Source organism: Salvelinus namaycush, chromosome 2, assembly GCF_016432855.1.
Source record: "Salvelinus namaycush isolate Seneca chromosome 2, SaNama_1.0, whole genome shotgun sequence".
Taxonomy (NCBI): domain Eukaryota; kingdom Metazoa; phylum Chordata; class Actinopteri; order Salmoniformes; family Salmonidae; genus Salvelinus; species Salvelinus namaycush.
This window is the reverse complement of record NC_052308.1, coordinates 60,440,911-60,454,396: the sequence shown is the minus strand read 5'-3', so window position 1 is coordinate 60,454,396 and position 13,486 is coordinate 60,440,911. Positions and strand designations below refer to the sequence as shown.

Below are 13,486 nucleotides of genomic sequence, written 5' to 3'. Positions count from 1 at the left end.
GTAATCACTCCTTAGGTTAAAAAAAAAAAAAAAAATCATCTTGGTGATGTTTCACACTCAAATTATAGTAGTGCAGAGAAGTTACATACAAACTACTTACATAAAGCACACTTACTTAACCAGCAAGATCATGATCCTTCTCAGATTTCAACAGTGACTGAAACATGAGAGACTCCGGTTGTTTTAAAAGGGGAGGAGTTGGGAGTAGTATGTGTGCCTCTCCCATTCACACACGTCTCAGACCAGCATACACAGATGGAGGCTACTCGGTCTTGACAGAGTGGGGACCGTGGAAGCTTTGCTGGACACAAGGACCTGAAGGAAGAGAAGGAGAAGAAAGGAGAGAAGGATAATAATGGAGTGCAAGGAGAATGTGATCCACTACCTCAGCTGGGGGTTCATCGTCGGTGCGGTGGCGTATCTCCTTCTGCAGACCAGGACCCAGACCCCGTACGGACGCTACGTGACCTCGGATGGGACCCCAGGGAGGACCTGCCCTGCCAAGCTGGCCTGGTTCCTCCAGGAACTGCCTTCTTTCCTGGTTCCCATGCTCCTTCTGCTCTCCACCGACACACAGCCCAGCCTGGGAAAAGACCTGCTTCTCTGGACCTTCTGTCTGCACTACTTCCAAAGGTATGTGTACACATTAGATTGGTCCCCGATCTGTAAGTATTGTCTAGCCACGTGGCTAGACAGCAGAATTAGATATGTGATGGTGGGACTAGACTATGTCCACATACCAACTTTCAATGGAGTTTTGGATCTTTTAACTCATAAATCAGCTGAAACATATGGACACATTTTTTTGGGTAACAGCAGATATATTTCACTTAAAAGGTGTTGAACATACAGTTGAAGTTGGAAGTTTACATACACTTACGTTGGTGTCATTAAAACTCATTTTTCAACCCCAATTTTTTGTTAACAAACTATAGTTTTGGCAAGTCGGTTAGGACATCTACTTTGTTCATGACACAAATAATTTTTCAAACAATTGTTTACAGACAGATTATTTCACTTATAGTTCACTGTATTACAATTCCAGTGGGTCAGAAGTAGAGGTCGGCCGATTAATTGGAATGGCCAATTTAATTAGGGCCAATTTCAAGTTTTCATAACAATCGGAAATCGGTATTTTTGGACACCGATTTTGCAGACTTTTTTTTTTTACACCTTTATTTAATCTTTATTTAACTAGACAAGTCAGTTAACTTCTACTTGGTCACAATCCCGGATCCGGGAGCACCCTCATCAGTAAAAAAGCTGACTAGCATAGCCTAGCATAGCGCCACAAGTAAATACTAGCATCTAAATATCATGAAATCACAAGTCCAAGACACCAGATGAAAGATACACATCTTGTGAATCCAGCCATCATTTCTGATTTTTAAAATGTTTTACAGGGAAGACACAATATGTATTTTTATTAGCTAACCACGATAGCAAAAGACACAACTTTTTTTCCCCACCATTTTTTTGACTGCATAGGTAGCTATCACAAATTCGACCAAATAAAGATATAAATAGTCACTAACCAAGAAACAACTTCATCAGATGACAGTCTGATAACATATTTATTGTATAGCATATGTTTTGTTCGAAAAATGTGCATACTTCAGGTATAAATCATAGTTTTACATTGCAGCCACCATCACAACTCTCACCAAAGCAACTAGAATAACTACAGAGAGCAATGTGAATTACCTAAATACTCATCATAAAACATTTATGAAAAATACACAGTGTACAGCAAATGAAAGACAAAGATCTTGTGAATCCAGCAAATATTTCAGATTTTTTAAGTGTTTTACAGCGAAAACACAATATAGCATTATATTAGCTTACTACAATAGCCAACCACACAACAGCATTGATTCAAGCCAACAATAGCGATAACGAATAAACCAGCAAAAGATATTAATGTTTTCACTAACCTTCTCAAACTTCTTCAGATGACAGTCCTATAACATCATATTACACAATACATATAGAGTTTGTTCGAAAATGTGCATATTTAGCGGCACAAATCGTGGTTATACAATGAGAATAGTAGCCAAGCTGCAAACAAAATGTCGGGAGAAATCTTGGGAGAGGCACCTAATCTAATCAATAACTAATCATAAACTTGACTAAAAAATACAGGTTGGACAGCAAATGAAAGATACATTAGTTCTTAATGCAACCGCTGTGTTAGATTTTTAAAATTAACGTTACTACGACATACAGCGTGCGTTAAAGCGAGACTGCACCGAAATTAATGGCGGAATAGTAGGTCAACATTTTTCAACAGAACAACGAATTAACTTCATAAATAGTTCTTACTTTTTGATGAGCTTCCATCAGAATCTTGGGCAAGTTGTCCTTTGTCCAGAATCATCGTTGCTCGGTTGTAGATTGCCGTCTTCAACTTAGGAATTAGCAGCAAACATTAGCTATGTGGCCCAGACGTGCCCAACTCACTATAACGCAGCACAAAGAAATATCCGAAAATCGCAATATACTGATATAAACTGATATAACTCGGTTTAAAATAACTACATTATGATGTCTTTAACACCTATATCGAATAAAATCAGAGCCGGATATATCTAAGGCCTATAACGAGAGCTTTTCAGAATGCCATCCTGAGGTCTGTCTCGCGTCATGGCGAACGTTGAAAAGAGTGCACCCCACGTTCCAAGACCATTTATATGGCCTCAGATCTGCCTAGCAACTCCATTCCAATTCTCACTGCTTGCTGACATCTAGGGGAAGGCGTATGCAGTGCATGTCGACCAATAGAATACATGCAAATTAATAAACTGACCCTGGAACAGATTGCCTGATTTCAGATTTCTCACTTCCTGACAGGAAGTTTGCTCCAACTTGAGTTCTGTTTTACTCACAGATATAATTCAAACGGTTTTAGAAACTAGAGAGTGTTTTCTATCCAATAGTAATAATAATATGCATATTGTACGAGCAAGAATTGAGTACGAGGCAGTTTAATTTGGGAACGAATTTTTACAAAGTGAAAACAGCACCCCCTATTGAGAAAAGGGTCAGTTAAGAACACATTCTTATTTTCAATGACGGCCTAGGAACGGTGGGTTAACTGCCTCGTTCAGGGGCAGAACGACAGATTTTCACCTTGTCAACTCGGGGGATCCAATCTTGCAACCTTACAGTTAACTAGTCCAAACGCAATAACGACCTGCCTCTCCTTGCACTCCACAAGGAGACTGCCTGTTACGCGAATGCAGTAAGCCAAGGTAAATTGCTCGCTAGCATTAAACTTATCTTATAAAAAACAATCAATCAATCATAATCACTAGTTAACTACACATGGTTGATGATATTACTAGATATTATCTAGCGTGTCCTGCGTTGCGTATAATTTGACTGAGCAAACAAGCATACAAGTATCTGACTGAGCGGTGGTAGGCAGAAGCAGGCGTAAACATTCATTCAAACAGCACTTTCGTGCGTTTTGCCAGCAGCTCCTCGTTGTGCGTCAAGCATTGCGCTGTTTATGACTTCAAGCCTATCAACTCCCGAGATTAGGCTGGTGTAACCAAGTGAAATGGCTGGCTAGTTAGCGCGCGCTAATAGCGTTTCAAACGTCACTCGCTCTGAGCCTTGGAGTGGTTGTTTCCCTTGCTCTGCATGGGTAACGCTGCTTCGAGGGTGGCGAGGGTGGCTGTTGTCGATGTGTTCCTGGTTCGAGCCCAGGGAGGAGCGAGGAGAGGGACGGAAGCTATACTGTTACACTGGCAATACTAAAGTGCCTATAAGAACATCCAACAGTCAAAGGTTAATGAAATACAAATGGTATAGAATATTGAAGACTCATGTTAAAAGGAACCACCAGCTTTCATATGTTCTCATGTTCTGAGCAAGGAACTTAAACGTTAGCTTTCTTACATGGCACATATTGCACTTTTACTTTCTTCTCCAACACTTTGTTTTTGCATTATTTAAACCAAATTGAACATGTTTCATTATTTATTTGAGGCTAAATTGATTTTATTGATGTATTTGATTAAGTTAAAATAAGTGTTCATTCAGTATTGTTGTAATTGTCATTATTACAAATACATTTTAAAAAATCGTCCAATTAATCGGTATCGGCTTTTTTGGGCCTCCAATAATCGGTATCGGCGTTGAAAAATCATAATCGGCCGACCTCTAGTCAGAAGTTTACATACACTAAGTTGACTGTGCTTTTAAACATTTTGGAAAATTCCAGAAAATTATGTCATGGCTTTAGAAGCTTCTGATATGCTAATTGACATCATTTGAGTCAATTGGAGGTGTACCTGTGGATGTATATGCCTACCTTCAATCTCAGTGGCTCTTTGCTTGACATCATGGGAAAATCAGAAGAAATCATCCAAGACCTCAGAAAAAAAATTGTAGACCTCCACAAGTCTGGTTCATCCCTGGGAGCAATTTCCAAACGCCTGAAGGTACCCCATTCATCTGTACAAACAATAGTACGTAAGTATTAACACCATGGGACCACACAGCCGTCATTCCGCTCAGGAAGGAGACGTGTTCTGTCTCCTAGAGAAAAGTGCAAATCAATCCCAGAACAACAGCAAAGGACCTTGTGAAGATGCTGGAGGAAACAGGTACAAAAGTATCTAAATCCACAGTAAAACGAGTATATCGACATAACCTGAAAGGCCGCTCAGCAAGGAAGAAGCCACTGCTCCAAAACTGCCATAAAAAAGCCAGACTACAGTTTGTAACTGCACATGAAGACAAAGATCGTACATTTTGGAGAAATGTCCTCTGGTCTGATGAAACAAAAATATAACTTTTTGGCCATAATGACCATCGTTATGTTTGGAGGAAAAAGGAGGAGGCTTGCAAGCTGAAGAACACCATCCCAACCGTGAAGCACGGGGGTGGCAGCAGACTTTAATGCAGGGAAACTTAAATCAGTTCTACCAAATTTCCATCAACATGTTAAATGTGCAACCAGAGGAAAAAAAAATCTAAATCACCTGTACTCCACACACAGAGACGCGTACAAAGCTCTCCCTCGCCCTCCATTTGGTAAATCTGACCACAACTCTATCCTCCTGATTCCTGCTTACAAGCAAAAATTAAAGCAGGAAGCACCAGTGACTCGGCCTATAAAAAAGTGGTCAGATGAAGCAGACGCTAAACTACAGGATTGTTTTGCTATCACAGACTGGAACATGTTCCTGGGATTCTTCCGATGGCGTTGAGAAGTACTTCCAGCTAGCTAAAATGTATGTAAGGGCTGTATGCGATTATGGAGTGTCAATCAAATAGTTTCTTTGTCATCTTGCTAGTTAGTTACATAGCTGTGGCCATCTATTTAGTATCAGCAAGGGCTTTCAGCAACAATAGCGCAGCTAGCTAACATTGACTCGACCATAAAGCAACACACACGGACATGCCTTGCCAAACATTGCAACTGCCACCTTCTGGTTTGCAGTATTCTAACAAGGCTGAGGTGCTGACAACTTCAAGGTCTTTGCTGTATGAGCACAAAAGAGATTGACTGCCAACACTGATCAGAGGTGTTAAGCTCTGTCGGCAGGCAAACATTTGACAATCCTACTGTTGTCTGATCTCTTACATAGTCAAAACCTGTGGAGAACTCTCAAAGGAGACCCGGGTGTGAACATATTTACATGGTAGGGAATTGAACGTGCGTCAAACTCACAACTGCCCTTAAACCAGGTCAGCACACTTCCATGAATGTATGTTAGTCACCGCATTTCTTCTCGTCACCATATCTTCTGCCATATCAAACTTTTACTCAACAGGGTCATGTCCAGTATGGAAAAATGTTTCGAAACGGGGAGGTAATACCTGAACTTGTCCAATAAGAAACAATATTTTTAGTTATGTTGCAATATTGTGTTCCCCACTGAACATGACCCTGGGCTTTGTTAAACACTACCCACTCGATCAGTGGGGCACAACTTTGTAGTTGCAGATTGTTGAACGTTGCAGATAGAAATGTAATGAAGAGAAAAAAGAAAAAAAATCATATTTTTTTAACCAGGTAGGCAAGTTGAGAACAAGTTCTCATTTACAATTGCGACCTGGCCAAGATAAAGCAAAGCAGTTCAACACATACAACACAGTTACACATGGAGTAAAACAAACATACAGTCAATAATACAGTAGAAAAATAAGTCTATAGACAACGTGAGCAAATGAGGTGAGATAAGGGAGGTAAAAGGCAAAAAAAGGCCATGGTTGCAAAGTATATACAATATAGCAAGTAAAACACTGGAATGGTAGATTTGCAGTGGAAGAATGTGTAAAGTAGAAATAGAAATAATGGGGTGCAAAGGAGCAAAATAAATAAATAAATACAGTATAGGAAGAGGTAGTTGTTTGGGCTAAATTATAGATGGGCTATGTACAGGTGCAGTAATCTGTGAGCTGCTCTGACAGCTGGTGCTTAAAGTTAGTGAGGGAGATAAGTGTTTCCAGTTTCAGAGATTTTTGTAGTTCGTTCTAGTCATTGGCAGCAGATAACTGGAAGGAGAGGCGGCCAAAGGAGGAATCGGGTTTGGGGGTGACCAGAGAGATATACCTGCTGGAGCGCGTGCTACAGGTGGGTGCTGCTATGGTGACCAGCGAGCTGAGATAAGGGGGGACTTTACCTAGCAGGCTCTTGTAGATGACCTGGAGCCAGTGGGTTTGGCGACGAGTATGAAGCGAGGGCCAGCCAACGAGAGCGTACAGGTCGCAGTGGTGGGTAGTATATGGGGCTTTGGTGACAAAACGGATGGCACTGTGATAGACTGCATACAATTTATTGAGTAGGGTATTGGAGGCTATTTTGTAAATGACATCGCCGAAGTCGAGGATCGGTAGGATGGTCAGTTTTACGAGGGTATGTTTGGCAGCATGAGTGAAGGATGCTTTATTGCGAAATAAGAAGCTAATTCTAGATTTAACTTTGGATTGGAGATGTTTGATGCGAGTCTGGAAGGAGAGTTTACAGTCTAACCAGACACCTAGGTATTTGTAGTTGTCCACATATTCTAACTCAGAACCGTCCAGAGTAGTGATGCTGGACGGGTGGGCAGGTGCAGGCAGCGATCGGTTGAAGAGCATGCATTTCGTTTTACTTGTATTTAAGAGCAGTTGGAGGCCACGGAAGGAGAGTTGTATGGCATTGAAGCTTGTCTGGAGGGTTGTTAACAGTGTCCAAAGAAGGGCCAGAAGTATACAGAATGGTGTCGTCTACGTAGAGGTGGATCAGAGACTCACCAGCAGCAAGAGCGACATCATTGATGTATACAGAGAAGAGAGTCGGCCCAAGAATTGAACCCTGTGGCATCCCTATAGAGACTGCCAGAGGCCCGGACAACATGCCGGTTGTGATGACGTGATCCCTTATTCTACTTGTTACAGGGGAATGTTTGTTCTACATAATCTATTTCTATCTACGTTAAGAAACACGGCCCTGCATGGCTTCCAGGTACTCACAGTTTGTACACAGCAGTGCTATATTGACCCATCTTTGACTTGATTTCTTTAATCAATATTTTTCTTTTTTTTGCAAGAACGTTCATCTACTCCTTGCTGACCAAAGGCCGCCCTTCCCCTCTCTACATTGTCTTCTCTGCGGTAGTCTTCTGTTCCGTCAACGGTTTTCTCCAAGGCCACTACATGCTCCACTGTGCCACGTACGATGACGCGTGGCAGACCGACATTCGTCTAGGCACCGGTAAGTGAGATCTGAGATCCAAGCGGAAATGGTTTAGCAGTCTTTTCTCAGCCATTATTCGGAATATTACAGTGCCTGGATGATGTTCACAGACATTTGGCAGTCATTTGGTATCCTATGTCGAAGCCCTAAATAAATGCTATAAATTTATTTACAAAGTAATGTAATTTCAACCTTTTAAAGGGTAACATTTGATAACTGCTAGAGCTACTGTAGATTAAGTCTGAGATCATTTTAAAAAATGTAATTGGTTAGGAAAACACACAACAGGAAAACCAGCCGTGCAGTCTGGGAGACTCTAATCTGGTCAGAGAAATTTCAGGCTTTCAGCCTGGAACTGTGACGAAACAAGTTGGCATTTGCTTTATCCTTGCCAATGTTCTGTGTTTATTGGTCAGTTAATGAGGCTAGATTCTTCAAAACATGCATCTTTTGGTCCCAGCAGGATATGGGATGACTATTTTGACAATATTCTTCCACAAGAAAAGAAATAATGATTTGTTGACAAAGTCTGAGTTTGGGGTCGCATTGTACAAGCTTCTGCCAGCATGAAAGCTTTTAACAGCTCATACATTTTCGTTTTTTTATAGAACTAGAATGTGGTTTGCAATAAGCACCTGTATTGTTTTTTTCAGGTTTGCTGATGTTTTTCCTGGGAATGGCCATCAACATTCACAGCGACCACATTCTTCTAAATTTGAGAAAACCCGGAGAGGTTGTTTACAAGATTCCAAAAGGTACCAGATGGAATTCTGGATAACAGATGTCCAGCAGTGTTTTGGCATATGTTCCAGTCTTGTGAAACAATAGCAAAAACGTGGATCTTTAGGCAAATAACTATGTTCTGTACTCTTTACTTAGTCACTGTCCGCACAACCATGTGATGATAAACAGAACAAGCAGAGCATATTCAGAACATTCTGGTGTCAATGTGACCTTTTGCATTTATCTCTACTTCATTTTGCTTTGTAAGGGCTATGCCTGTGCTGATCGAAATATGTTTTTAAAGGCCCAGTGCAGTCAAAATGCATTTTTCCTGTGTTTTTTTATCATACTGTACAACAGCTAATGACACTAACACTGTAAAAGTGTGAAAAAAACTATTTCCTGATAATTGCTGGTTTTGGCTTTCCATGATGACATCACAATGTGGTAAATTGGTTACTAGACCAATAAGAGTTCCAAACCTCTCTGCCAATAACAGCTAGTTTTCAGTTTCCCCCTCCCCACTCAGACAGTCCTGGCAAAATTCTAGATTGAGAAAGATTTTTTGTTGTTGCTAAAAAGCGTTTTTTGCCCATTTGAATAGAAATCTATTACAGTAAGGTACTTAATTGTTACCCAGAAATGATTTGATATTGATATAAGAACTTCTGCATTGGGCCTTTAATTGCTAATGGGTCGTAGAAGATTGTGAGCAACGTACACAAGGCATTCAAAGTTTGGCCAAGAAACTTCAGACACAGGAAGCAAACATTCCAGCTTTCTGGGCCATTACTTCACGGACAGGTTCAAAAGGAACATCTTGCAACTATTATCAGAACCACGCGGAAAATGAAAAATGAAACAGAAATGAAGACCACAGCAGATCTGTTTTCATTCACCTTCGGGTTGAATTAAATATCCAAGTAGTATATTCAAACATGGGTCCCTTGACATGGGGTGCTGGATCAAAAAAAATGTAGCAGATATGAAGTAGGGTCTGAAAGGTCAGGGATTGAAATGTTGTGAACTACTTTTAAGGTATGAGTGTACCTGAGTGTACCTGAGTGTACTACTTCATTAGTACTGTACTGAATTAACTGTCGGACACTTTATATTCCAGGGGGAATGTTTGAGTATGTCTCCGGAGCAAACTTCTTTGGAGAGATTCTGGAGTGGTGCGGGTATGCCCTAGCAACGTGGTCCCTGGCGACGTTCTCCTTTGCCCTTTTCACTGTGTGCTCGATTGGACCGCGGGCCTACCACCACCACAGGTACTAACAGTTCCAACCTCAAGAGCCTTCTGTAATCTCTTCATGCTCACACTCACACTGATACACTCATGTTCACTGGTATTGATACAACTATAGATCTTTCAGCAAAGCAATAAGCACGGACTGTCTTGTTGGCATTTTACAATGGAAAAGCATGGTAGTAGGATTCCTTCAATCTGACACTCTCTTCTCTTTCAGGTACTACCAAGAGAAGTTTGAAGACTACCCTCGGTCGAGGAAAGCTGTGATACCTTTCATATTATAAGAAGAACAGCAAACCAGAGAAGCCTTAATAAATGGACTGACCTAGCTAAAATTATTAGTCATGATATTGGCATTTACTGAACTCTGAAATGAAATGCTTGTCCTATATTGCTCTTTTCTGTGGAGCCCATGTGACCAGGCTTTAGCTTTCATTAGCTAGACATATTGAACCTATCATGTCATTGTACTCAGAGCTATCATATTCCACACTTGCAGCAACATATCTGTAATGCCATACTCCAAAATGCTTGGAGGAATGAATTATGTGGCAGCATTCATCATGGTCAAAGCTCAATGAAGGATAAAGAATTCAGGGTGAAGAGAACGGTGAGTGGGTGGGCAGGTCTTGAAAGAATAACATATTTTATGTCGAAAGGGATGACTGACTGCCTTTTCTTCTTTGTGCAAAAAAATTTATCTCTTGGACAAATGAACTACTTCACTTTTGGAAAGGCTCGTTAAATCTCTGCTTATTAATCACAAATATTATGTGATTAATAACTGCTGCATATGTTATTACACTTTTTAATTTCATACTTGCTTGGTTGATTAGATAAGTCCAAAGGCAATGTCATCCTTCATTACGTGGGACAAAGGCTCAGCTTACTGGAAATCATGTAACTTGAATATCTGGCTACGCAGTGACATTCATCAATCAAGTTCCAGAGAGATGCCACCCTCTGGAACTAGTTGAGCTAGTGCATCACTGAGGTTCTTGACAGACAAGCCTAACAGTACGTGTTATGACTGTAGTTGTAATCCTCCTCTTCTACCCCTAGAGGGTAGTATAAGCTTTTTCATGTGGGTATCATGTTTTAGAGAGCGCAACATGATAGTCCACTAAAAGCAGACATTGGTCACATCAATATTTCAATCCAAGGTGGCTTTCTAATTTCCTTCATTGGCACTGATCTGGAGAAAGAGCAGTGCTGATGATGGAAAGATGAAACTCTTTCCACCTTACTGAGCCAGCCAAGCTGTATTGCGCTGGCCTGGTTACGCATGCACCATCGTTTCTGGAACCGTGCTGGAAAGGAGCATGTGAAAATAAAATCCCTGAACCAGTACAGTTTGGGTCAGCATGATAAAGTGAAAAAGGCTTTAGAGATGTTTAAGATGGAACATGTTAAGAATGGAGGTCCCAATATTGACTTGCTTAGTTAAAGGTTAAATAAAAAATATTGCACTCAATTGCAATGGTACTTAAGCCCACTCCTTGGTCTAATTTAATATAATCTCAAGTTTTGTTGCAATGGAAAGAATCAAATGTTTGCTTTCATGACTGACATTTTAAATGTAATCGATTATGTGATGTCTGTAAAGTGTCTTGAAACGCAGCCCTGGTCTTCCCTAGGTGAAATATGTTCATACTCCGCACACCTGTTAGCAAGTTACTCTGCAGTTTGACTTATTGTGAAATTCATCGTTTAATTTGATCTCTAACAGAGGAATAACATTTACAGCTAATCAAGCACAGGAAATTACATCATTATCTTGAGTTCAGAACTCAATTCCATTTACTCCACACGTGAGTCGTTAAATAGATAGTAGTCCACTGGCAAAACGCCTCACCACCAGCCACTCCTGGGAATCCTTCTCTTTCAGTGCCATCTCAGAGCGAGCGACGCTTCTCATAGCCCTCTGCATGAGCCAGGGGGTTAAATGGATGCCAAGAAAGGACCCCCCGAAACCACCCACAGCCAGTTCTTCTTCAACCAGCTCTGGGGCTTCATAGTCTCAGTCCACTATATAGCCTAGTAGGTGTTCCCCTTTCTGAAGGATGTGTACGTCACTGGAACAAAAGAGAGAAAAATGAAGATACAAGATACTCGTGGTTCCCTACCATGTCAACTCAGACAGAAGGTGATCTACACAACTGAAGGATGTGTCACTTTAAATACGTTTAGGCGACGACAAGACCTTGACATGCCTTGGATTAGAGTACCGAGAGAAATTGTCACATACTACATCAAGATTGATAGGAGGACAATCATGATTCATGACATAACAATAATAAAGAGCTCCAGCATGCTTTCCTCACTCTCCTTCACCAGCTACTTTGCCTTGGCAGGGGCTTGAGGTGGCGAAACATATGCCACAATGCCTGGTTCGGAAACATAGTCCTGTTTATTCTTGTGTAGCGCAGGGTGCGACTTGACATTGTACCAACCCCAGTGTATGAGTCCAAGGCTCGTGCCCATAACAATCAAGACTTTGTAATTATTCCAGGTAGTCCGCAATCCCATGTTTGAAAGGCACTTGGCTCAACTAAGGAAAACATGTATGTCAAGAAGCATTGGTTTGTTAATGCATTATAACCTGCTATTCAGTCAAACTGTAGACTTTTTTTTTTTGAAAGGGTGTCAGGTCCCATGCATTTATTTTCTCTTGACAGTTTTCAATTGTTCAACCGGTCAGTCATCAAATTGCAATATAGCACGAATAGCTGTTTTGCTTGGGTTAGACTTGCCATTTGAGTCATTTAAGCACAAGGCTATTCTCTGCCAGAGCACAGCTAACTTAGCTAACTAGCTAAGTTATGTACAGCTTTTGCTAGTGAAACAGCTGACTTTATGATACATTCAGAGATCCTTAATTCATAATGCTTCATACATAGAATGACACACATTTTTCATGTTGTGACCTTCAGTAATGTCGTATTTCACCAAATGTAAAAGCTGGCAGGCTAACTGAAAGTTTGGTAACAAGTGGCTTGGTTTAGCTAGCTAAATAGCTAGTTCTCGCCTTCAGAATCAGCTCTTTCTCGTACGCCCACCATTTCTGGGTCCTCGCAATATTGTCGACATGAAGATGCCTGAACATGAGCTAATTGTGCAATGTGGTTAATATCAGCAAAGAGAATCAACCTCTCTTATATACATATTAGAAAATTAGATGTTTCACTGAAAACGAATTTTCCACTCAATATTTGAAACAAACGTTTTTAAAAACTACCTAATAATTATGCAGGCAATATTTCAGCCACCTAGTGGTTAAGAGCGTTGGGCCCATAGAGAATGATAGAGGCCTCTAGTGGCCAAAATACCGTTTTTGCATGGGCAATAACACCGAGGGCTGCCATCATTTTAATGAGGTCAACTGTGTGGGACTTCCAACTTCATTGGCTGATACCTCCTGGTGACCTTGTTGGAGTCATGTGCACCTGGGTCATCAGGAGGGATCAGCCAATCGTGAAGAAGAAAATAGACTACTTCAAAATGGAGTTAGTCTCAATGGCAATGCCCTTGAGCAAGGCACTTTACTGTATTTGCTCCTGTAAGTCGCTCTGGATAAGAGCGTCTACTAAATGACTACAATGTAAACAACATTTGTTTGCGACTTTGCCAGGACGAGAAACTGTGTTCATGCGTTTTCACAATGTCATGTTGAAGTGGTAAGCAGAAGCTATGTTCATTTGGCTGGTTAAATGTTGACAATTCATCGTTGTTACATTAATAAACAGTTATCTCTGAAGCTCTCTAAAATGTATTAGAGGTTTGGGCCAGCAGAGGGAGCTGTCTGCCTGTGTAATTCT

At 40.8% G+C, this 13,486-nt stretch overlaps 1 protein-coding gene across 1 annotated transcript; it reads left to right on the top strand.

Annotated features, from left to right (window-relative positions):
* The first annotated feature begins 250 nt into the window (after positions 1-250).
* LOC120027036 (3-oxo-5-alpha-steroid 4-dehydrogenase 2-like) lies at positions 251-11,125 on the top strand. Its single transcript, XM_038971884.1, has 5 exons — positions 251-633; positions 7,548-7,711; positions 8,347-8,448; positions 9,537-9,687; positions 9,886-11,125. The coding sequence occupies exons 1-5, from the start codon at positions 356-358 to the stop codon at positions 9,950-9,952; spliced, it is 762 nt and encodes a 253-aa protein (XP_038827812.1). The 5' UTR covers positions 251-355; the 3' UTR covers positions 9,953-11,125.
* The last annotated feature ends 2,361 nt before the right edge of the window (positions 11,126-13,486 follow it).